Here is a 27,382-nt window from a genome sequence, read left to right on the forward strand (position 1 = left end):
TTCTAAATAAATGATTATGGCCTATGAGTATACGAATTTGCTGCTTGAACCAAATGCTATGAGTCATCAAACAACTTACAATTGAGATTCCATCCAAAGCTTTTAATTCTGGAAGATGAAATATTACAAATAATCGGTAGTTTTCTTGATTCCATACAATAATGTTTCCGTACACGTCTAGAATGACCAAGTTGCATAAACCCTAGGTAACAGAAGATATACATCATAACCCAGAAAGTTTTTTTCCACTATGAGATTAAACACCCTTGAATCATTTATAATTTTATAGAATTTGAGTGTTTTTAGGTATAACTTTAAATGCAAGGGTTACCTTTCCAGACCACTAAGGTATATTTTTATGCCACATTTCAGTTTGATATATGTTATCTGATCAGAAATCTTTTAAGGACACTAGACTTTCAGTGTTTTCTTTCAATGGTAAAGGCTTAGAGGGGAACTTTGATATCTTTTAAGACAATATATTTTGTTTATGGAATAATGGCCTATCAAATGGTATGTATGTGTATATACGGATATAAAAGGAATGAAAAGACACTGCCATTTGAAAAGAGATAAAAATGAGAGGGCGACAGAACACATCTTAAGGGAAAATGTGCTTTCTTACTCTATGATACATTTAGTTGTGCTATGAAGGAAAGACCCTGAGTAGGAGAGGATAGAAGTTAAAACAATAGGAAGTAAAATTTTTCTGCATCAAAATGTAAAATGGCTTATTTGGTGGCTGATGTTAATTAGGTTGGTTGGGTGACTTTAGAAGTTATTTTGTGGGAATAGGATGGGAAGAACACTGATGTAAGGAAAAACAGGAAATGGACACAAAATTTTAGTATAAGGTAAAGTCCTATAACATGGTATCAGCAAAAGGATAGGCCAGTGTAAGACTCTCAGTGGTAGAAAGTGGCCACTGAACTTAACATGAAGTTGTTACATTACATTTGCAGTGAATTCCTATTCTGTGCTATAAAAATCCTCCATTTCTTCCAAACCTTTAGTAAAGCCTGTTACACAGTAGCCTCGAATTAGTGATTCTTTTAGGGGAATTAAAGGGTACAAATCTGAATAAAAGTGAAAAGAAAGAATTGGAACTATTGGTAAAAACAGAGAGATAATCAAGATTTGTACTGACAAAGGAGAATGTTAAGAAATCCTACTTCCCTACCAGGTCAGTCAATTCTTGGAAATACTGAAGGCAGCATATATGAAGAGGAATGGGCATGGGTTCTATTATTAAAGTATTAAAATAAAAAGTTATCAAATTGGGGTCATTATGGTTACACATACATATATGATTGTTCAGTACACAAATTAAATGCAAATGTATTTTAATAAACCTTATTATTCTTATTTTAATTTAGTTCTATAGATTTTTCTACATTTTTCAAATTCTTTACAGCTAACATGCATTGCTTCCAATGTATGAATAAATGTTTTAAAGAAACAAAAGTTAATAAATACTCCAGTTACCTTTAAATTGTAGATCTCCTGATTGAGAGCAATATAGTTATTGCTTATGTACAATTCAATTAGACTAACAGTTTTTTGTAAACCACTCAATGAAGTGATTCTGTTGTTCTCAAGAGAAAGAGAGTGAAGATGAAGCAAGTTATCAAAAACATGTTTTTCCAAACCAGTTAGAAGATTATTATTTATGCTGAGGCGAGTTAATTTAGTTAGCTTGGAAATGCCTAGAAAAATAAATAAATTCAAGAAAACTTCAGACAGCACTGAAAAGAGAATTTTAAAAATAACTGACCATTTACTGTTTCTCTTTATTTAAGTTCAAATGGCTTTAAAGATTCTGTAACCATCACTGCTTTTTAGAGGGAAACAAAAATAAATAAAATCCCTTTTCAAATATCTAATTCTAATTTTAGATTCATTTTTTTTAGATGTTAAGGAAAAGCACCACATAGCAAATACTTAATTTATCCACCAAATAACCTTAAAATGATATAATTAATCAGGACTTTCATCTTCAAGACAACACAAAGCTATACAGAAAACTCAATAATCACCTATCCCTCATTTTAAAACATTAAGGTAAGAAATTGGAAAGGATTACTAATTATAGAATCATCTGTACTTAAGAGAATCATTTGGCCTAATTTCCCCATGGTATATTCAGAAACGCTCTAAGACAGTTTAGAAAATGGCCCCTCTAACTAGAATCTTACCCCTGTGTAACCTTTGCAGCTATAGGTACTCTGTAATTGTGGGGGGCAAGATAGTTCAGTTTAAAGATGGTGTCATAGTTGGTTTTAAATGTATCACTATTAGGTTTGGGACCATAGGTAAATTTTGAAACTTCTGAGCCTCAGTTTCTTCATCCATAAAAGGGTCATACTAAAATCTACTTCCAAAGGGTTGTGGAATTAAGTGACAATGATCTTTGGAGAGGAAGAATAAGAGGAGTTGTTAGCAAGCTATAGAAGTTTTCTTTCAATTTCTTTCCAGATTCAAAGCATTAAAGGAGAATACAAGTAAAGTTGTGAAGGAATCAGAAAATATAACTTGGAATATTCTAGAAGAAGCCCTCCAAACTCTAGATTTTTAGCTACAGATAAGCACAAACCCAAATGAAGTAAAGAAACCCAAATGAAGTAAAGAATCTTGAAAATCTGAAGACAGGAATAGTCTTTCTTATTCTGTTCATTTCAGAAAAATGTTTTAATACTGAATTTTAAAAATTTAAATAAAACATATTACATTGGTTTCTTATTTTGAGACATTACTAAAGTTGCTTAATTGTACTTGTATGTAGATCCATTAAAAGGTTATAAATAGTACATTTGATTTTCATTCTATACTAAGTGTAATTATATTTGTTGAAGTCTTAAAATTTCCAAATACAAACTTAATTCCATATTTTGCAAAATAAACTAGCTTGTTTTTTTCAAGATATACATTGAAAGGAAAGTGACCACAACACTCGGAGCAACCAAGAGAGCTTTATTGCAGCAGTGCAACAGAGGAGAAAAGAGAGAAAGAGAAAGACAGAGAGAAGAAAGAGAGCAAGAGCAAGAGCAAGAGAGACAGAGCAAGAGAGAGAGACAGAGCAAGAGAACAAGAGAGAGAGGGGCCCAGCAGGAGGGAGTTTTTATAGCCCAAATCTAATGGGGCCTCTGGGTCTGCAAGCTGCCTTGTTGGCAAGGGGGGGGGGGTGGTTGAGTGTTCAGCCTTGAGTGGGGGTTGAGGGTTCAGCTTTGACGCAAATAGGTGATAAAGGACCAGACAGAGGGGGGTTTGAGTGCGTGGGCCATCTTGCAGCTAACATTTGTTCGGCCTGCCCTGCAGATAACATAGTTCAGCCTGTCCTGCACCTAACATACATCATTTATCCTTTTATTCAATTTAAAGATATTAATAACTCCCTAGTTTGTATGTGCTAGGGAGTAGTAATAATTGGTAAATACTGGCACAGAGTAGAAGAAGAGGTCAAAGTCCACCTGGGTTCATTATGCATAGTATACCGCTTGCAACAATCTCACTTAATAGGTATTTAGAATATCTGCTGCAAACCTTCTTGGAACTTCTCTAGTGATCATCTTCTTCAGAGATTCTGTCCTCAGTGTCACCATTTTTTTTTTTTTTTTTGCTCCTACTGTTTAGACATTCACATTTTGAGACTTCAAAGTTCTTGAGTGTCTTACCTTCTATCTTTGAGATGCAGTTTCCATCTAATGTGAGCTCTTCCAAGTTGATACAGGATTCCAAGCCTTCCATTTTAGTGAGATTATTATTGCTGAATGATGCCCATTTCAAATTTTCCAATTTTTCTAAATTTGTGATTTCAAAGAGATGTTGTCCATCTAAATTTAAGGCAGTTATCTATACAATAATTCACATTATATGTTACTTCTGAATCTTGTAAATAAATTTAATCAATGTTACAAGTTAAAAAAAATTGAACAATAGAATTCAAAATTCCTTCAGAAACTAAAAATACTGTGACATTCTTAATTTTGAAAAAAATAAAATTTGAAGACTGTGAGTCCAATAGGGACTTTTATGATATTAGGGGCACTGACGTGCCAGTCAGATTCCTCCTACAGTAAAGGACTTGTCCTAGTTGTGGGCAGTGCTATTGGCAGAAAGCCTAAAGCTGTTATCACCTCTAGGGACTACAGACAGCTGCCTTGACCAAGGTCACTCTCCTTCCCATGTTGGCCCATATCCAATAATGAAGAGAAATAAAGACCTGGGCATCTCAGTCTGACATGGGAAAAATTTAAAGGACATTTCTAATTCCAGGACTCCCCATGGAATTGACCAAAGCTGTCATTGGACCTGTACTGAAGCTCAGAATCAGTATATATTCCATAATAAAAACGATGCCACCATTATCTTTCATTTTCAAGGACTCCCTTAGCCAAGTATATATTTCTGGCAAGTTTCAATCGTTTCTTAGCCCAATTTTATCTGTCTTGTAGGCTCCATTAAGGACTCTGGTGAGTTCTAGTGACCTAATGTAACAAGATATTGTTAGTGCTCTATGGCCTTTCCCTTACCTGGGCTGAATTCTGACTAGTTCTTCTATCCCCTTGCCAAGATTCATGATCCTTATCACGAAAATTTTGGCTTGATCCCTGTCTCTAATCCTTTAAAGTCTGCTGGCTGTTTGTGACATATTATCAGAATCTATCCTTTACTTTGCAACATACCTTTGTCCTAAATCTCTAATTCTACAGTAACAATAGTCAAAATCTATCACAACAGTGACATCTATCTACAACTTGACCTTTTTTATGTTTTGGAATGTGGTAAATTTATTACCTTTTTTTTCTAATAATAACATTGCCTTTTTATTTTTCCAACTTTATGAAGTATAAATATAAATATAAAGTTGTATATGTTTAATGTGTACAACTTCATTTGATATATATACACTGTGATTAAACACTGCATGATCTCAATTATATGTGAAATCTAAAATAGTCAAACTCATGAATGCAGAGAATAGAATGGTAGTTACCAGGGATTTGGGGCAAAGGGTTTCAGTCATGCAAGATTAAATCTAATGTACAATATTGTGACTAAAGTTAAAGATATTGTATAATATACTTGAAATTTGCTAAGAAGGTGCATCTTAAGTATTCCTTCCCTATTTTAATTCATCTCTTTCAATTTTTCCCCTTACCTATCTGTGCCCTCTTTATGATAGACCAAGACTGACTGACAACATCAATTTAAATTAAGCTTTTATATTAAGTTTCATAGAATTAGCCTATACCTTCAAGTGCCAGTTTCCATTCAGATGTAAATGTGGTCCAAATTTTGAAATCTGTGTCAGAATTTTGGCAGAAGGCCAGATACTAAGTATCCGTGGTCTCTCCTCTTTGGTACTAGAATGCCGTAAGATAGATAGCTAATAAAATTAAAAAAAAAACATGATGAATAAAAGAAATAGCATACAGAGTTTCATTTATATATATTTAAAAAGTATTATTTCCTAGGAAAAGTAAATGGCACAATACATAATTTTTAAACAGGACAATTTGTTTGCCTTAACATATTTTCAATATCTAGATGTATTTTTAAGTATTCATTTTTTCATTTTAGCAAATATTGAACTATTAGAAGATAATATTTATAAAACCTTGAAGAGAATTACTATAACACAAACACCAATATAATCCAACCTTTAAAGCAGCTTGAGAGAATATTACTAATACCTTATAAGGTCCCTGTCATGAATATATTTGAACTTTATGAAAAAATAAATAATGTACTTTTTCTATGACTTGCTTTGTTTGCTTAACATCCTATTTGTGAAATTTTATCTGTGCTTCTCTATGTAGATGTAGTTCATTCATATGTCCCTGCTGTACAGTATTCCTGTATTCCCATAATGAGTCTCCTGCCAATGAACACTCAGGTTGATTCCGCGTCCTTGCCTTTTTGAACACTGTTATCATAAACATACTTGTAAATGTTTCTTGAAACATACATGTAAGAGCTCTTTAGAGTATATGTCAGTAAGTAAAACTGCTGGACTTTAGGGGGTGGTGTGAGTGTGTGTGTGTGTAATAGCACCAAATTGTACCAATTATAACTGTTACTTTATATTCTTCCTGAAAGTTGTTATTGTCAGCTTTAATAAATAGTAGGTCATTGTAGTTTTAATGTTCATTTTCTTGAACACTAATGTGGTGAAGCATCTTTTCCTAATTGGCTGTTCTGATTTCCTCTTTAGTGAAATGTCTGTTCAAATTTTTTCCTCATTTTTCTGTTCAGTTGGTTGTCTTTTCCCTTACACATTCTAGATATATAAAGAATATCTTTTGACATGCATGTTGCAAATTTCTTTCCCTAGTATGTAGGTTGTCTTTTTTACTTTCTTTATGGTATCTTATGCAAAAGACATATTCATGTTGATATAGGCAAAACCAATCTTTTATGGTTTATGCTCTTTGTTTCTTTCCTAAAAAATTCTTCCTTAGTTCAAGGTCATAATAAATCTGATCTTTTCTTCTAAAACATGGTTGGTTTTGCTTTTTGCACTGAAGTCTTTAATGTACTTGTGTCAATGCCTTTTACCAAATAGCCTCTTATATGCAAAAGATAGCTGTTATTTATCAAGTTTCCATAGCTGTATGGATCTCGGTTAGATCTTTATTCTGTTCTGTTGGTCTGTTTGTCTAACTGCACCAATATAACATTGTCTTAAAATTTTTAATAAACTTTGATTTCTGGTAGAGCTAATTTTCAAGTCTTTAGGAGTGTTGATAGAGTGTTTTTTTAATCACCAAAATATTTCCTCCCTTCATCTTGAAGAGATCCAAAGTTAAACTTTACATTATTTAAGGAATTAATATTCATGTACCCCACAGAAATTAAACAGCTATATATAGTGGTGATATTTAGGAGGTTGAAGCTATTTTGGCTAAAGTATAGCATTTTTTTAACCATAAAAGAATCACTGTTTTTATTTTTGATAAATCTGTTTCTAGTATGTCTTTTTTTTAAGTATAGCATTTTTTAATCTGGATAATATAGCTATATTTTTCTCTCTCCTCATCTCTGGGCTCATCTGTCAAAACTAAGCAGATAATTCACTAAACGCTTTCTCAAGGCCTCTAAGCTTACCTCATTCTCATAAAGTTCCTTATATAGGCTTTAGAACAGACTCTGCTAAGTTGAGGTAACTAAGGGAAAAAAATGTAACCCTAAAGGTATTTGTGGGATTGTATACAGGGCTATATCAAAAGAGTCCATATAACCAGATGGTATTCAAATGAGGTTCATATGAACAGAAAGCAACCAAGTGGTATAATTGCTACATATTATTTTTTATTAATATGGTAAGAGGGAATATAAAATCTTAACAACTAAAAGTGAGTACAGGAAATATATATATGTTCCAATAGTACAAGAAATATTAAACAGTAAAATCTAACCTGAGTAATCTTTGTTCCAGTAATAAATTTCATAGCTGCTGTTGTTTCTTCTTCAGAAATGAGATGTCCATCTAAATGTGTAAGAGTCTTTAATCTGCCAATGACACTCAGCCTCAATGTGGCTGGCTTGGGAAAAATTACAAAAAGTTAATTTTCACAAAATATTACATATATTATAGTATAGAAAGGAACATTTTTTCATTTCTTTCCTTATAATTAAAAATTATCCATTTCCTTGTTCCTTACATGTATCTAAAAACAAAGGCTTCATTTAATTCTTTAAATAATAATTGAAATTAAATTATATTGAAGAGTTAATCTGTTTCATTTTCACATGGATGATTCCATTCTTATGAAGGGGAGAAGTCCTATGAACTGTTGAAAATTGGCTGTGGTGAAAAGAGTTAAAAGAACAACTGCAATGACTCCTGTTTTTCTAGATGAGCAATAAGCTAGTAAGCTCCATGTGTGATTCAATATGGACAGTTAGCCCCGGACATCCAATTTGGCAGCAGGGAGAGAGTTGTATTGTGATCATCCAGAAGGTCTGCTTTGGCAAAAGAAAAAGATTAAATTTTGCAAGTTTAAAAGAAGAAATATAATAATATAAATTCAGAAATATGGCCAACTTAATAAACTGATCACTCTTTAGTCCCCCATAAAAAGTTGAACATAACACATTTCAGAGGTGGAGAAAGAAAGATTCTTGAAATTATAAACTTGGACATTATTTAAAATATTTGGAGATACCCTTAAATCTAATCATTGAATATTGAAATCACATATTTCATGATGATAAAAATACTGTTCAATCATATTTCATCTCACAATAGAACTTAAGACTTCATAATGCAATTTTATAAGGGGAGGTGATTTCTGGACTTAAAATAGAGAACAATGCAAAATTCTAAGTATAATTGTAAAACATGTTTCTCAAACACAGATTAGAATATATTACACATCAAACTATGTTTCTTCCTTAATAGTATACTTCCCTCACTGTATCATATTATTTTTGGTTCCCGTGCCTCATTACAGTAGGGTTCTGGCACACAGCTTTATAAATTCTCTGGAGGCATGCAGAAGCCAGTGACATCAATCATTCTTAAAGCAATAATGCTTTCAAACTGTTAGAGGTTACAAAAAAAAAAAACTTAACATGAAAGTATAGCCTTTTCTTATGGTAACATCTGATACATTTGATTACTACACTAAATTCAATTTATAAGGATTTTAAGTCCAGAAAAACAAAGATAGTTGTCCCATTTCTGGATACTATTAAGTGTTTGCTTTTTCAAAAACATGTCTGTTGCATACCTTTTGCCATGGATTATGTTGAATATTAAGAGTGAGAAGGCTTGTGGTGTGTTTACATAACACATTTATTTCATCCCCAGATTTCTTTAGTTGATTCCAGCTCAAGTCCAAGTGCTTTAGTTTCATCAGACCTCTAAATCCCTCAAGAGTTATCACATGGTTGTGGCTTGCATCCAAATATTCAAGGTTATACTGTAGCACAGACAAACAAAAGTGATGGTCAGAATCATGGCTTGTGTTTACACAGCTCTTTTCTCTGGTTCTGCATGCTTTCTTATAATCCTCATAGAAAACAGACACAGTAGATAAGCTACAATAATGGAATCAATATGTTTATTCTCCTAAAGAGCTATGGGTATTTCATTTGATGGTAATTCTCTCTTAATTCACACTTAACTCTTATAACATAGATCAGACATATTTGCTTTCATGGGAGAGAAAGCAAAATGAAATAGAAAAGATGATTTGTCCTCAGCAAATAAAATATACTTCTAATTAGGCAGCTTCTGGTTTATACTGTTGAACACAACCTGGTTTTAAAAGGTTCACCCTCAGGGGTAGAAATTAAACCTATGAATTTGACTCTATAATTTTCTTTTTTTCAACTTTAAATAAGAATTATTAATAGGAATAGTCAATATTTATTTATTTATTTATATGGGTATCAGGGATTGAACTCAGGGGCACTCGACCACTGAGCCACATCCCCAGCCCTATTTTGTATTTTATTTAGAGAAAGGGTCTCACTGGGTTGCTTAGTGCCTCACTTTTGCTGAGGCTAGCTTTGAACTCTTTGATCCTCCTGCGAAGCTTCCCAAGCCACTGGATTACAGGTGTGTGCTATTGCACATGGCTGATAAGAATTTCTAAATTATAAAAATTACACACATTCATGCCCATGACACAGACATTATTGTATTTTCTATGATATACCAGAAGGCAAACGCAAATCAGATAAGATCTGTGCATATGACATTCAGGTAGAAAAGATAGAGGAAGAGAAATAGCAACCTGAATAATGAAGATTTAAAGGAATGACAGCATTAGATGTGCAGTAGTAAACTGGAAAGTGAAAAAGACAGGACTCAAAAGAAGGAGAAGAGTGAGAAAATAAGAGCAGAAGGAAATGGAATGATACACAAGAACATTCAGAATTTATTTTGATATATTGATACATTTAATTAAAGTAGCTAGATATCAGATAAGACCATAGGTATATTTTTGGTGTGCAAATAAAATCTAAATTTAAGATCTATTTTAGAGAAAGCACCAGAATGTAGTGAATGTGTGCTTTATCCCTAATTTAGGCCATATAATCTTGCATATGGTATGTATGAAGTCATAGTTATAAAGATAATTTACCCTTTAATTGTTTAATTTTACTTAAATGTTTTCAAAAGGAAAAAAAAACTTTCCTTTCAAAGGAGTGGTTATTTAAAAAATTATTTCAATTTATCATTTATCTTTTTATTTTTTGCTGTACCAATGGTTTTTAAAAAATATTATATTGACAGATTAAGTGTGACTCTATTCAAGGTGTATAGTGTAATGATTGGGTATATTATACACTGTATGATGGTTACTGTAATACAATTAATTAACATAATCATTACCACCCATGCTTGTTCATCTTTTAAATGAACGTTTCTACCTTAGACCAATATCTTATCATATCCCCACTCCCCACAGGTCCTGGTAGCCACCATTGAACCCTGTGCTTCTATGAGTTTGACTTTTTTAGATACCAAAAGGAAAGTTCTTACCAAGTGGTATACATCATCTAAACAAGTAAATTCATTAAAACTAATATTCAGTTTTCGAAGTCCTGTTAATTTGGAGAGATCTCTCAATTTACTCAAGCTGTTTCCATGTAGATTCAGACTCTGAAATACAATAAAAATTAAAAAATAAAAGAGATTACATTCTATATCATACTGTGAATATCTAAACTGTTTAGACAATTACTTGAACCAATATAACACAAAATAAGAAACTGCTTATTTTAAATTACATTAGGAGAATGTCAATAAGAAAAACTAATCTATGATGTTAAAATGTTAAAAAGCATCTTTGGACCTGATTATTGATTGATATGATTTACCACTGGGTCTAAATTTATCAATAATTGATATGACATTCTTTTTAGGAAATAGTTAAATATATGTGTTAAGATATTTATTAGGGATGATTTATTTCTCAGGCTGGAAAGTGAACAATGGGGTTCTCAAGATTTCAGGTATCAGATAGTAAATCTCACAGCAGAAATATGGCAAGGTATACCCTTCATGGAAGGAAACTATAAGGAACAAACTATATGGACTAATGAAGAATGGGTAAAGGTACCAAAACAGCAGGACAAAACATAAAAGAACATGGTGGGAGAACAATCTAAAGCAATGCCTATGTCGAATTTTGTCCCAGACTTTCCCTGTATGTTTCATCCTAAACTTTATAAAAGTGAATGCTTTTACAATTTTAAATTTAGGGGAGATCTTGACGCCTACATGTTTTTCTGTCTATTGTGAATGATATCAAGTTAAGTCTATATTTATGTATAGCCTACAAAATAAATAATGATGCATTTAAATATATTAGTTCAGTTGATTATAGTGTCCACAAATGAGCATTATTATAATCAAATTAAGCGTCTACACCCAGTCATCTTCACTCATCACCATCATATTAAATCACTACATTCCTCAAAGAGAAAAACAATTAAATTTCTAATAGTACTCCAAACTAGCAAAAATTGTGAAGAAGGGCCAATTTATGCAGACTAATTATTTTATGAATATAGGCATCACCATGCTACAATCTACAGATAACTTACACTTAGCATGACTAAAACTGAATTCATCATCTTCCTTGTATCTCTACTGGGTAGCCTATGTTTTCAGTCCTGATTAAGAGTTTTACTGTCTATTGATAACCCCCTTTTTCCCTTTTGGCCATGTACATTTGATTGTAGAAACATTTCTCAAACCTCCATTCCTACCAGTGTCCTAGTATAGACTATTATTTCTTTTTTGAACTACTGCAATGGGTTTCCACTGCATCTCCAAACCACCAGTCTGATTTCAGTTAGACTCCACCAGCTGCCAAGTGAGTGTTCCTTACAAAGAAGAAACTAAGCTTTTAAATTTGGCTTCCAATATCCACCCTAATGTGACTACAACCTCCTACTCTTCCAGCCTCAGCTTCATGTGTTTTCCTTGAATTCCGTCCTTTATCTTGATCTACCACCATCACAATATATATCCTAATCTTCCTGAATTTCTCAGTGTTCCCTGAAACAAAGTATCTTTCAAAACCAAGTGCTTATAAAAATAATATTTTCTCTTTCTGGAAGATGTAAACAACTGCATTTCTCTTATCTTAAAAAAAAATCCTTTCAAGGGCTGGGGATATAACTCAGTTGATAGAATTTTTGCCTTGTATGCACAAGGCCGTGTTCAATCCCCAGCACCACACGCATGCACGCATGCACACACACACATACACACACACACAAAATATCCTCTCAGAACTCCCACCAACTCCACCACCTATCTATCTTTTCTACTAAACTGATGTTATTGAGGCAAGGAAAATAATTTATTCATTTTGAACCCCTAAAACTTACCTCACTGCCTGAAACATAGCAAATCCTCAGTAAATTATAGGTAAATAAATCAATGCAAAAGCCAAACTTATAATTGAGAACTCTGAGTTTTAGGGGTTTTTATTTGGTTTGGCTTGATTTTGATATTTCTTAAGGAGACAAGGTATTTCTACATGACACTATCTTACTATGTGTAAGTGGTGGTACAAAGGAAGAAGTGCAAGGGCTATTGATGTCTAAATATTTTTGTAATATCTAATCTTCTTACTAGAAGACAGAAATTTGCTGACTTTTAAGCAGCATAGGCAAATTTAAGAAGAAAATCTTATCTATTCATATATCATGGGAATTGATCAAATAAATCCAGAATCAGGTAGGTCACAAGAAGGCCAATGTATTATAAAGTCTTATACTCTCCATTTTTTATTTTGGCTTGGAACAGCAACTTTCTATTGCTATGTTTAAATTTTTATTTAATTGCTTTAAACTCAGAAATACATATTGTGGAAACTCAATCAAATCAGAGCACACTATTTTTAAAAATCATTTCATTACTAAAACTTTATTATAAAATCTATCACTTATATATTAAATCTTGACATAATAGTAGAAAAAATAATAGTTTCTGAGTACTTCCAGTCTGAAGATTGTTCTTATAATCACTATTCTGTACATTTATGATAAAGAAGGTGATATTGCCATCATGTTATGAAGTTTTCTCTCCTTTTATAATGATAAATGGCTTAAGTAAAGACTTATTCACCACTTTATACCCTAGACTTAAAGATGCAGTAGGATGGTGATGAGGTAATTTCATCAATGAAATCCCATAAACTTCTTAAAACAGATTCTTTCCTGAATATTTCAGAAGCAGACTTAAAACTATTGACTTTGTTTATTTTTGGAAAGTACTTTACATTCTCTTTCTGCTTTATACAGTCACTTGAGAAAAATTTGTCCTCTTATACAATGGATCTGTAAATGTGAGAATGGAACAATATGGTTGATTTGCAAGATTAAAAATATAATTTCTGTGTTTTAATCTGTATCTCAGCTTTCACTGCACATATAGAAATATAGTGTCATTTAGAAATAACTTTTCTCCTCAAGACACATCAATTTTTTTTTATTACTTCTGCAGGGTGAAGCAAATGATCAACTTTCTCTGTAAGAACCAATGCCATTTGTAAATATATTATTTTTAATTTTAATCAAGTAGCTACAGGGTATCTAGTGTGTGCCAGGTATTGTGTTAGGTATTAGTGGAGTTGATGCTAATCCACATAAGGTTTATACACACAAATTAGGAAAAGACATCCATCTTTTCCTCAAGATGCTTTTATGTCTAGCTTTCTTTAAAAAAATGCAACTATATGCCAGGTGTGGTGGTGCATGACTATAATCCCAGCAGCTCAGGAGGCTGAGGCAGGAGGATCATGACTTCAAAGCTAGCTTCAGCAATGGCAAGGGGCTAAGCAACTAAGTGAGACCATGTCTCTAAATAAAATACAAAATAGGAATGGGAATGTGGCTCAGTGGTCAAGTGCCCCTGAGTTCAATCCCTAATATCAAAAAAGAAAAAAAATGCCACTATATGCTTTCGTTAGAACAATAAATTTTGCCAAAAGTTATTAGAAAAGAGTTGTATTAAATATAGCACTATATGATTTAAAAAGTGCTCCTCAGATGTGGACTTTATCTGCAATATACCCTGTACAACCTTATGTTGTTCTCTTGATGCTGAGGACATGTGACTAGAAACAGTCTTTGCTTCTACAGAATTTATAGCATAGGAAAGACACAGAGCATAAAACAAAGAAATCTGTCCTAGGTTCAGAGGTAATAGAAGGCTTTAAACACTTAGTAAACATCTAAAAGATATATTTGAGTTAACTAGGAAAAGGGAGTAAGGGGAGATCAATATAGAAAGGACCAGTAAGGGCAGAAGCCTTGTGTTAGCTGAAAGCATGTATTCAAGAAATAAGCAAGAGGCTGAGCCTGGAGAAGTAGAGGGAAGATAAGGTGAAAGAAGACTGGAAAAGTTGGCCTTGGGTGAGGCCATGAAAAATCTTATCAGCTTTATTAAGGATGCTGGTTTTAGTTTAGAGCAATGGAAAGCCATGTAGATTTTAAGTAGGAGTGCTGAGAGGGGACTGAGGTGACATAATCAGATTTGTATTGTAAAAGGATTACTCCAGCTTCAACATGGAGAAAGAAGTCGGGGCAGGATAGGATATCTGTTGCATAACTTTAGAAGGCAACCCCTCTGCATTGAGGATTATCCAATTATATAGTGAATTCTTTCCAAAGGGCACTTAGAGGAATATAATGTGATTGGTGTCTCCTGGAGTTGTGCAATATTGCCATGGCAAAATGCAGAATGTGTGGTTAGAAGGTTATAGTAGTAATCTAGTAGATTATGATAGTTTGAACAGAGTGGTAGCAGCAGATCAGAAATTGACAGACCTGAAAGTCAGATATGGAAGTAGGCTTTTACTCATTAGAATTACCCCACTATGAAGTAAAAGTTGTTAACAAGTAACTCAAATTCTGTTAATAATTTTTTAAAGATAGAGGTCCCATTTTCTATTTGATTAATCCTAGAAACGGATTTGAAACTTATTTGCCTTCATCCTAATCATTTAAAGAGAGCTTTTAATTATTCAGAATAAAATAATTTGTTATTTGGAAAGCCACCTCAAGTGGTAATTGAGCATTAAATGTGGCTAGACTAAATTGAGATGTGGTGAGTGTAAAATATACTCCATAATTCAGATTTAGAAACTCTCATTAATGAATTTTCATGTTGATTACATGTGAAATGATAATATTTTAGATGTTTGGGTTAAATAAAATATATTATTGAAATTGATTACTTTAAAAAGTCTTTCTTAACATAGCTACTAGAAATCTTAAAATTATGTATATAGTTGTCACAATTCTATTCAAGAGTACTAATCTACTTTACTTAGAAGTAGAAGTCTAGACACTTTTAAATTAGACAGTATGATGCCTAGCTAGCACCATCAGGTAGGTAGTTTAGTATTGTTAGAATTCATATGCTAGATTCTGATTCTAAATTCAAGATTCCTGTCTCTAAGTTTTGTTACTCTTAATACTTACCACAATATGACTGTAAATGTTAGTCTTGGCAAGGGAAAGTATTGTTTTATCATCCAAACTAATAAGTTTTGCTTGGGGCTTAATCTTGGGTTCCATTTTCATAACATCATCATCAACTTTCAAATCTTGGGACAATATTGATCCTTCTGAAATTTTTTTGCTTTCTTCTGGAATAACATTGTTGAATGAAGAAAATAAAGAGTGAGCCTTGACCTAAAAAATTATTAAAAATGTTGAAAAATTGGTTGCTGTATTTATCATTTTGAAAAACAATCTATGTAGAAAAGATGAATTGGCTTTCTTTCCATTATCAGCAATATCTACAATGATCAGAATCACAATAGAAAATCTGTAAGAGTAGCTTAAAACTATAGGCCAAGTATGGGTGTGTCCATTCTCATTCACTAAAAATTTCTTAAAACTGGCAAAATGTAACTTCAAAATATTTTCTAACAATGGAAGGAGCTCTAACAAATGTACTAGAAATTGTGATATACAAATCAGAAGACAGACAAAGACAAATAAGGGCAGAATATGACCTCTAACCAACACATGCAAGAGAGAATCACTTTGAAATCAGATCCAGAGAAACTTGATATTCAGAGTGAAAAACTAAAAAAGCAGGAGGATACCCTAGGTAATTACAGGAAACTAAGTAATTACAGTGAGAATTGTGAATGAATCAGCGAGAGCTACATGAACAAACAGCTAGCTCTAGAAAAAACCAAAATAGTTTATTAGAAAATTTTTAAAAATCTGGGAGACTAAAGCATCTATAGAAAACAAGAGAGTATACATTTCAATGTTAAAGTAAATACAATCATAAAAATAAAAGTATACAATTAATGCTGAGAAACAAAATAGATGGGCAGCAGATCAAATAAGCAATCTGGAAGCTAATATTGAGAAAAATCTTCAAGAACAAAGAATTAATAAATGAAGATATAAGAGTAAAAATGAAGACAGGGAGGGCTTAATAGAATGGAAGAGAAGAAATAAGAAACTAAGAGAAAAAAACTTCCCAGAAGCGAATAAAGAATTAAATCACCAGATGAAAAAATATTTAGGTATTATAATGACTTGTTTTAAAAATTAATTACTTCACAGAATAACCATTATACATGCATACACACATGCACACACCCATATATATATAGGATAAACTTGGCATAACATTATTAGACTTCAAATTACTATTCTGTCCTCATTTTAAGGAGTTTTTTTTTTATAAAAAATGTAACAATTCATACCACTGTAATGTACTCAAATTCAACGATGTATTCTGGCAAGACAAGGTCATGATCAAAGACAAACCACTTGCACTGCCGAAAGCCACAATCACAATTTCTTTGTCCCACAATAGAATCTAGAATAAAAACAAAACCAAGTGAAAAGTCTTCAAAATAAAACAGCCTACACCTTTTCAACCTTACATAGATTAATAATAAGTTATTATCAATAGCTTCCAAAGTTTTTTTAAAAAAACTTTCCATTCCCCCAAATAACTTTTTTATTCTATAAATACTTACTATCATCCTTTCACTACATAAACTAAGCCTCAATTTTATTCATCTCTCTGCTCCCTTTTATACTTTTACTTTAGTATTGAAAATATGGCCATGTATTTTTCACAAATGTATTACTCTAAATCTAATGATAAAAGTTAATTTTTTTATCCCTTGAAAACTAATACATTTATGTACACAAACACACATACACACATATACAATCAACCTTCCATACCCACATGTTCTGTACCCATGAATTCAAACAACTGCAGTCCAAAAATACTTTCAAAAAACTGCCTGTACTGAATGTGTACGGACTTTTTCTTGTCATTATTCCCTAAACAATACAATATAACAGCTATTTACACAACATTTGCATTGTATTAGATATTATAAGTAATATAGTGATTATTTAAAGTATAGAGGAAGGTTGCATAGTTTATTTGCAAATGTTATGCCATTTTATTTGTATTTTTGTGGGTGCTATGGATTGAACTCAGGGCCTTGCACATGTTAGGCAAATGCTCTACCACTGAAAGCAGCCCTCCATAGCATTTTATGTAAGGAACTTGAGCATCCATGAGTTTTGGTATCTATCAGGTGAAGGTCCTAGAATAGGTTACTCACAGAGAGAGAGAGAGAGAGAGAGAGAGAGAGAGAGAGAGAATCCTCTGTGTGTGTGTGTACACTTACAATATATAATTAAATTTTGCAAAAATAAACTATGCATGCAGAAAAATAAATGTCTTGAGGTATGGAATAGAAAAATTAGTAGCCAGAAATAAATGTTTTTTAAAAAGTTTACAAATCTCATTAGGTGGACGTTAAATTTTAAGTGTGTGCATTAAATATAAATGCTTTGCATTCAGAGTAATGAAAGCATATTTCTTTTTATGGCAGACATACTTAGTAAATATTTCCGAGGAATGAACACTGAGTTAACCATTGGATAGTTGGCTTGATTGATAGCTTCTTGTTCCCGAGCCTGAACACTCTGGCCAAGAAAAACTTTCGTAATGAGAAGGATGCCTAAATATGAAAAAACATAAATCACTTTTAACAAGAAATCACCTTAATTGACTTGACATATGTTGTAAAGGCAGAGATACTGCATAGCATACAGTACATAGTTGATATAAAATAGGAGCTCAATAAATATTTGTTGAATAAACAAATTGGTTATAAGAGAATCCTGTGATTATGCCAAGCAAGGCTTTACAGAAAAGAAACACTTAGCAAGACTATGTATCAAAATAAAATATAAAAAGTGTTGGGGATGTGGCTCAGTGGGTTTTGAACACCCTGGGTTCAATCCCTGATACCTCCCAAAAAAGAAAAGAAAAAGAAAGAAACAACATAATAATTTAGCATTTTTTTATTAAGTAATCTAAAATAAGAGGTTTTTTGGTTGTTGTTGTTAAATGAGTAAAATTCATCTCTGTGTCAAGTAACACCTGGCATGTACCTTAAATCCATAGAAGATATCAAGTATGTATCTACTGAATGGATAATCATTTCTTTTCCCTTTAGATTCTTATGATCCTTAGAATTCAATTCACTAAACATGAATCCCCGAGAATCAGTGAATCTGAAAATAATTTCTAATCACTGTGCATAAAACATTGAAATGTTTTTATTACTATGTACAAGATATTAAATATAAATTGCGAGAACTTAGTTTTTTTCCTTTGTGTGTGTTGATGTGTGTACATGTACATGTGTGTGTGTGTGTGTGTGGCACTGAAAAAGCTCTATGACTAAGTTATACCTCAGTCCTTTTTTAATTTTTACTTTGAGACAGGATCTCACTAAATTACTGAGTCTGGCTCTGAACTTGCAGTTCTCTTGCCTCAGCCTCCTGAGTAGCTGAAATTACTGGTATACATCACTGTGCCTGGCGTCATGAGATTTTTTTAAAGATGGAAACAGAGAAGAATGATAAAAAGCAGCAAATGGTTTTGCAAAGTAAGAAGTTCTATCTTGATTCAGTAATCAGCTTAAATTTCTTATTAACCAAATGAAGGACTACAAAATACACATCATTTAATTCAACATGAATCACTTTAGCAGAGCTATAGTTTGGAATCTAGAATGTCATTTTTACAGAATTACACTTATGAGTATCCTATATTCAGTAGGTCTGATGGTTAAGACCAAAGAATAAATGCCCCTTACTCCCTGATCTCATCTAGTCTCCCTATAATAATTTCTTTGGTACTACTCATTAATATTTCATGTTTATAGTCCTTATGAAAATTGTAATTTTACATTTATTTATGTGATTATTAATTTTTGTAACCACCATAAAGAAGAAACTGTCTGGTTTGCATAGACTGTATCCCTATGACCTACCTGTGCCTAGCACAAAGTAAGTATTCCATAAATACTTGTAGAAGTAAAGATAGAACAGTGGAAGAAAGTGAGGCAAGAGAGAACAGGATAGCTGTGAGTAAACTCAGAAATGTCTTATAAATTGATTCTTGTACTTATATAATTACATTATGTATTTAAGCTGCAAATAAAGTAGGTAATTGTGAATAAATTAAAATACCAAAACTCTTCTATAAGACAACTTATAAAGTAATACGTACATTTCACAATTTATCTATAGCTGGTTTTAAATTAGACCAGGTTTTCTTATCATCTTATATTATAATGATTCAACACATGAATAAATCATACCTTCTAGAGTGCTCTGATTATAATATTTACAGCACAAATTCTGTTCTCTCTTTCCTGTGAGTTTGGTGTATATTTAACATATATATGTTGAGTTTATTTTTATGACACAACATAATGAACAAAAGCAGGCTGTGTAAAATATATGCGAGTTGGATTAAATATCTGAGTAACAAATGGGTCTCTTCCTACTGATGCTGACACATAATAATCACTCATTAAGTATTTGTTGACAGTGTGGCTAACCTAATGAATGAGAAAATTATGCATTACTACTTTGATAAATATCAAAATGGTTTGAAGAAAATCTCTTGGTTGATAAAAGCAAGTATAAAAAGGTTATGAAAGTAATGCATTTGAAGACTTAGAACTTAACAGTTTAGAGACACTGTATGTTTGTATTACCGTGTCTGAAGAGCTCATGCTCAAGAGAGTTTTTCTTCTCATCTTTGTATTTTTGCTGTAGAAACTCAATTCGAGGACACTCACACAAACTTAGGCTATTAGCAAGAATAACAGCTTCTTTTCTGAGAGGCAGCTGCAAAGAAAATACAGTTGATTTTTTACAAAATTGATAATACTTTGACTTCAATACAGATGGCTTAGTATTTTTTGTTTATGTTTGGGCAAAGAAACCTACAGGGTAGATTCATTGAAAAGAAGTAGATAACCTCCAGGTGCAACTTCGTTCTGCAAAGTCATTTAAATATTATAAGTTCATATGTAAATAGACTTATTAAAAAAGTGATAAAGAACAAAATTTGTTCCTGGAAAAGTAGCCAAGGTCAAGATTGAGAACACTTTTGGTGCAGGGGCAACAGCTTTCAATGAGTACTCTACTAGCAATCTTGTTAACTCCAAAAACAAAGTCCTGTGAGAATGAGATATTACATCAGTGAAGGCTTTATTTACATAATAATTTTTTGGTCTAATAACCTACATTGTTTTCCAGAAACAAAACATTTCTTATTGTGCTTATGCATGGAAATTCTAGTTTGCATTGTGACTAGTTTAATTTCTTAACTTGAAGGATGAGTTGTTTGCCACAGGGAAAAAGAAGGAAATAGCATTTTATTAAAAAGAAACATGACATTGAGTTGTTTAGGAGAATCACAATGCTTCATTTGGAACATTTAATCTATCTGGTAACAGGGTTTTGTTTTGTTTTGTTTTTCAGCAGCACTGGGGATTGATCCCAGGACCTCACACATGCTAGGCAAGTGCTCTATGATTGTGCTACACTGAAGCTAGTGTCCTCTGTACTCCAGCCAGCCCTCTACCTTACAAAGACAGCCAACCAAAGCCAAATCCCTCATTTAAACTATTTACACAGCTGTCTAGTGACTCAGAGCCCATCTCAGAATGCAAAACATATGTATTTATCTTTACTCTTTGGATGAATCTCATGGCATAGAAATCTAGCATATCTGATCTTCTATATGCTTCTCAATAATGGTTCCCCCATTTCTAGGATTTCACATTGAGAGGAGTTGACAATATTTCAAGAAAGGAATCTCTATACTGCTTTCCAGATTAGCTACACCAATTTGCAGTCCCACCAGCAATGAATGAGTGTGTCTTTTCCCCCACATCTCGCCAACACTTTTTGTTGCTTGTATTCTTGATAACTGACATTCTGACTGGAGTGAGATGAAATATTAGAGTTGTTTTGATTTGCATTTCTCTAATTACTAGAGATGTTGAAAGATTTTTTCAGGGCTGGGGATGTGGCTCAAGCGGTAGCACACTCGCCTGGCATGTGTGTGGCCTGGGTTCGATCCTCAGCACCACATACAAATAAAGATGTCGTGTCTGCCGAAAACTGGAAAATAAATATTAAAAAAAAAAATTCTCTCTCTCTCTTTCTCTCTCTTTAAAAAAAAAAAAAAGAAAGATTTTTTCATATATTTCTTGATTGATTGTATATCTTCTTCTGAGAACTGTCTGGTCAGCTCCTTAGCTCATTTATTGATTGGGTTATTTGGGTTTTAAGTTATTTTTGGTTATTTTTTAAGTTATTTTTGGTTATTTGGGTTTTAAGGTTATTTTGGTGTTACGTTTTTTGAGTTCTTTATATATCCTGGAGATTAATATCTGATGTGTGTGTGGCAAAAATATGTTCCCAAAATGTAGGCTCTCTCTTTACCACACTGTTTTCCTTTGCTGAGAAGAAGTCTTTTAGTTTGAATCCATCCCATTTATTGATTCGTGATTTTATTTCTTGCATTTTCAAGGAGTCTTACTAAGGAAGTTGGGGCCTAATCTGACATGATGAAGATTTGGGCCTACTTTTTCTTCTATTAGGCATAGGGTCTCTGGTCTAATTCCCAGGTCCTTGATCCACTTTGAGTTGAGTTTTTTGCATAGTGAGATATTAGGGTTTAGTTTCCTTTTTCTGCATATGGATTTCCAGTTTTTCTAGCACCATTTGTTGAAGAGGCTCCAATGTGTGTATTTTGGCGCCTTTGTCTAGTATGAGATAACCATATTTATGTGGTTTTGTCTCTGTGTCTTCTATTTTGTACATGTCTATTTTGATGCCAAAACCATCCTGTTTTTGTTATTATAGCTTTGTAGTATAGTTTAAGGTCTGGTATAGTGATGCCTCCTGCTTCACTCTTCTTGCAACCACCATTTGACTCAGCTATCCCTCTCCTTGGTCTATACCCAAAGGACTTAAAAACAGCATACTACAGGGACACAGCCACATCAATGTTTATAGCAACACAATTCACAATAGCCAAACAGTGGAACCAACCTAGATGTCCTTTTATAGATGAATGGATAAAGAAACTGTGGTATGTGGCTTAGCAGTAGAGTGCTCTCCTCGCATGTGCGAGACTCTGGTTCGATCCTGAGCACCACATAAAAATAAATAAGTGAAATAAACGTATTATGTCCAACTACAACTAATATATATATATATATATATATATATACACACACACACACACACACACACACACTCTAAGTGAAATAAGCCAATCTCAAAAAACCAAAGGCCAAATGTTTTCTCTGATAAGTGGATGCTAATCAATAATGGGGGGGGGGCATGGGATGAGTGGAGGAACTTTGGATTGGCCAAAGGGGAGGGAGGGGGAAAGGGAGGGGGCAAGTGGATAGGAAAGATGGTGGAATGAGACAGACATCATTGCCCTAGGTACATGTATGATTGCACAAATGTTGTGACCCTACTTTGTGGGTAACTAGAGAGGTGAAAAATTGTGCTCCATTTGTGTACAATGAATCAAAGAGTATTCTGCTGTCATGTATAACTGATTAGAACAAATAAATAAAAAATAAATAAAATTCAAAAAATTATTTCAAGAAAGAAGGGCAGATCAGTCAACTTTAAACTCATGGTAGTGTATGTCAAGAGGTAAGACATGTAACAAAAAGGAAACAATGACAGGACAATTACAAAAATAGGAGAGCAATAGTGTAATCTCATGAGTGCCAAAGGAGAGTTTGAAAGGGAGAGAGCTCATACAAGAGAATGTAAGTACAATCAATAGCATCAAATGTTTCATACAATAATGATAAAATATAAAAACTTTCTATGTATCAGTCACTGGTCCAAGAACTTTTGGGGTAATTTTAATAATACATTTTATTTAATCTAATATAACCAAAATATTATCATTTATGACCAAAATTTTAGTCCTTTTTCTTCAATAAGTTTTTAAAAACTGGTGGGTGTTTATTTCACACTTATCAGACTCTCAATTTAGACTATCCTTATTTCTAATGCTCAGGTGGCTGTTCTAGCGAACACAGCAGCACAGAGAACTATTGGGAGAATTGAAGTAGATAGTTCATCTCATTAAGGAGATGGCAGGAGATGAAGCACTCAACACAGAGTCTGGTGGGTACAAAACACACAGGAAGTGTTGTTTCTGTCTTTCCCCACCGTCTTTCACAAGATGGTTTATAATTTTCAGAAGTGAATATAAACACTTTGTCTTCTAAGACCCTGAATTCCTCACCTCTTATTTACTTTCCAGAGAGTACAAGAGCATTTTTACCACCATCATCCTGCCAGGAGTATCACATCTCTGGCCTTAGCTGCCACAATAGTACTCCCACATAGTGCCCTGCCATGTCTGCCCCTACTCCCTCCATTCTCCACTGAGCAGTCAGAATGCATTTTTTATTGTGACAAACTATACACAAGATAAAATTCACCATTTTACTTAAGCACATAATCCTGTGGCATAGGTATATACATATTACTGTGTAACCATCACACCACTATTCAGCTCCAGATTTTTTCATTATTCCAAACGGAAACTCTATATCCTTCAAACACTAAACCCCCATTCTCTCATCTCCCCCAGTCCTTGGTAACATCTATTCTACCTCTGTCTCTAGATTGGCCTATCCTAAGTAATTCATATACATGGAATTATGCAATATTTTCATTCTGGCGTCCAGCATATTTCATTTACCAAAATGTTTTCAAGTTTCTTCCATATTATAGCATGCATCAGTATTTTGAGTATCTTTAGCTGAATAACTTTCCATTACTTGTATATGCCACCTTTGTTTATCCATTCATCCGTGGACACACATTTGGGTTGTTTTTACTCTTGGCTATTTGAATAGTGATGCTATGAACACTGGTGTACAAGCATCCAAGAACTTTTGAATGCATTATTTCACTAAATCCTACCAACAACTCTGCAAAATAGATAGCAATATTATTCACATTTTACAGCTAGGAAGAAATAGGCACAGAGATGTGAAGTCAAAGCTGTTGAGTAGTAAGGCCATAATTCAAATGCAGCATGATATGAAAAGGATTGGAAAGCACTGTTCTATGAAGATATGCTATTGCTGCTTCATTAAGAGGGTGGAGGACTGAGAAAAGCAATGTGGGAAAAGTGAAGTAAAAGAAATGGTGGCAGTAAAAGGAAAGATAAACCAGGATGATAGCTAGAAAGCACAGTAGGGTTAAGGTAATGATTATTTAAATATAGAGAAGACCCTGGAGAGTTTACAATAGATTAAAGATTCACAATGGATTTATAGCCAATTAAAGGATATTTCAAAAATCATCAACAAAAGGATCACAACATAAAAATAAGATGCCTAGAGGGATTAAGTAGAATCAGGCAGATAAAGTGATTAATGGATTTACTATGCTTTAATCCAAAAAGGAAAGATGCTATACTTTCTATGATGTCATTAAGCTTGTGAAACAGCAGACGTTTGCTATAAATATGGATGAAAGGATTGGGAATCATGCTTAACCAGTGGCAGAGCTGCACTCATTAAGAAGAAAACATTGTTCTAAGTGACATGCTACCTTGCTTGTCTCACTCTCTTTGAATCCTTTTTCAAGAATTTGTAGCAGATGCTTTTTCTTCACCATAACTTCAGGATCAAAAACATAAAAAAGGCACTCTAGCATCTTGCGATAAGTCCTTAAGAATAATTGAAACAGAAAAATTTAAAAAAAGGTTGAGAATTGATTTCACAAACATTTAGTCATAGATAACCCAATGGTTTATCCATGGGGTTATATTCTGTTCACAATGGATATTCCAGGGTCATTATTAATACCTCCACCCTACTACTCTTACTCTCAAAAGGAGGCCCAATGTGGATAAATTATGAGGTCATCCTACCCATGGAAAAATGCACTAAGAGGAAGTGTTTACTAAAAGGGTATATCATCAATTTTCTTGGACTTTTAAAATAAAGAATTTTTACAAACTAAAGCCAGACTTTTAAAAATTGTTCATTACGAAATTTAACTTCTTACTCTGAATCATGCATGCTTTCGTGATCCAAAAACTTTTGAAATTTCTCTTCAAATTTTAGTCTCAGAATACGGTTGTTAACTTTAATAACACGTTTTACTTTTACTCCTGTAACACCATAAGTTCTGAAGTCCCATGTACAGAAGCGTGATAGAATTAATTCATAGCAGGAATTAAACCTATATGAGAATACAAAAAAATACATGAAGAAAATAACAGATTTTCCTTAAAATACTTAAGAACACAAAGTTACATATAATAAAAGTTATGGCTTTTATTTTATGTTTTTTGCTAAAGACATAGAGTAGGGGCTGGGGTTGTGGTTCAGTGGTAGAGTGCTCGCCTGGCACCTGCGAGGCCCTGGATTCAATCCTCAGCACCGCATAAAAATAAATAAAGGCAATTGTGTCCAGCTACAACTAAAAAATAAATATTTTAAAAAAAGACATAGAGTAGATCTATTTTGGTTCAAACTGGGCATACTGATTCAGTCAATAAAAGGATGCTACATTTTCAAATACAGTTTAAAAAACCTCTTTTATTATTATTATATATTTCTTTGAACTAAAAGGCATGTTAGTTGAGTAATTCTCCCTTCCTGAAACTGCTGATCCTTTTTTTAAAGTCTCTCTCTCTCTCTCTCTCTCTCTCTCTCTCTCTCTCTCTCATGCTAAGGATTGAACCCATAGCTTTAGCATGCTAAGCAAGCATACTATCATTGAGCTACGCTCCTAATACTCTGCCAGACTTCTAAATGTTGGGTTTCCTCAGAGACCAATATTTGGCTTTCTTATTTCCACAAACACTCTTCCTAGATAACTTCATTTGTTTTATATACATGATAATAAATTACAACATTTTATTTCTAACCCTTTATCTCTATCTAACTTAACTGGATATGCCCAGACTTGAATTGAATATCCAGCTACCTACTTGATAGATCCACTCTCCACTCATGTAAGATGTCTTTTAAATCTAACTTATCCATCACCAGATCCTAAACATGCTCTCCCATCTCAGGATATGGCACAACAATGTATAGCTTAGGTCAAAGCCTTACCAATATCTAGTTCTGCATATCAATTTATGTCTCCCCCTAAAATATCATGCTGAACATAATCCTCTTTCCTTATCACACTGCTACCATCCAAGCCCAAGTCACCACTATGTCTCAGTTGGACTATTGCAATAATTTCCTAACTAGGGATATAGAAGAAAAAGAGGCAGTCTTTCTGCCTCTATTAGTCCCCTATTCCAAGGGGAGTAGATACAAAATGTTAGTAAATCTAAAAGTAAAATAATTTATAAACTGATAAGAGCTCTAAAGAAAGAGAGGCTTGAATGTAGAGAGAGCCCTACTTAAGATCAGGTCTTCCGGATGATCTTTCAGATAAGATAGTTGGCTTGAGAGCAAGAGGAGGAGGAGGAAGAGAAGGAAGGGCCAGTTATGGGAAAATTCCAAGAACAAGTATGTACTGGAGTGCTTGTTAGCTCTCTGCTTCCCTCACCTGGTTAATTATAAGATTATAATCCTGTTTTTAAAGTAGGACTGAAACTAGATAAAGATAAAATTGAAAAATTAAATTATTTTGACAAGGAAGTAAGTGATCCTGAATGGAATACATTTGCCTTCAATGACATGTCTAGGTCCTTACCTATATAATCAGGGTCAGCATGAATTAAAGTCACAGAAGTGGGCTTTCCTGTGGGTGGTTTCTCCATGACCCTAATATCTGAATTCCTAGTCTACCTGTTTTACTAACAAATATTTACTTAGTGTACCCAGGAGCTGACCATCATTCCTCTCTTAGAATTGAGAAATGATTTTCTCAAACCAAACCAATACCAGAGGAGATCACAGTACGTTAGAAGTGATAGTAAGGGTGAGGAATGCAAAGTTATACTGGGTAAAGGAAGCAGAGCAAAACCATTTACATGGTATCATGCATGCTTTAAGAACAGTTAAGCACA

At 33.3% G+C, this 27,382-nt stretch overlaps 1 protein-coding gene across 1 annotated transcript in view; it reads right to left on the minus strand.

Annotated features, from left to right (window-relative positions):
* The window catches only part of Lrrc9 (leucine rich repeat containing 9), an 87,873-nt gene that overhangs the window by 30,314 nt on the left and 30,177 nt on the right, over positions 1-27,382 (minus strand). Inside the window, exons 10-22 of the mRNA XM_046461645.2 lie at positions 25,414-25,590; positions 24,955-25,072; positions 20,052-20,184; positions 17,874-17,996; positions 16,710-16,825; positions 15,460-15,672; positions 10,499-10,618; positions 8,736-8,927; positions 7,419-7,544; positions 5,252-5,386; positions 3,672-3,849; positions 1,486-1,706; positions 80-202 (exon numbers count right to left, since the gene is read on the minus strand). Of these exons, the coding sequence (XP_046317601.1) occupies positions 80-202; positions 1,486-1,706; positions 3,672-3,849; positions 5,252-5,386; positions 7,419-7,544; positions 8,736-8,927; positions 10,499-10,618; positions 15,460-15,672; positions 16,710-16,825; positions 17,874-17,996; positions 20,052-20,184; positions 24,955-25,072; positions 25,414-25,590 (1,975 nt within the window). The remainder of the gene's footprint in view (positions 1-79; positions 203-1,485; positions 1,707-3,671; positions 3,850-5,251; positions 5,387-7,418; positions 7,545-8,735; positions 8,928-10,498; positions 10,619-15,459; positions 15,673-16,709; positions 16,826-17,873; positions 17,997-20,051; positions 20,185-24,954; positions 25,073-25,413; positions 25,591-27,382) is intronic.

Source organism: Marmota monax, unplaced genomic scaffold, assembly GCF_021218885.2.
Source record: "Marmota monax isolate L192 unplaced genomic scaffold, Marmota_monax_Labrador192_F-V1.1 WCK01_AAM20220418_F8-fsc00001, whole genome shotgun sequence".
In the NCBI taxonomy this organism is placed as follows: domain Eukaryota; kingdom Metazoa; phylum Chordata; class Mammalia; order Rodentia; family Sciuridae; genus Marmota; species Marmota monax.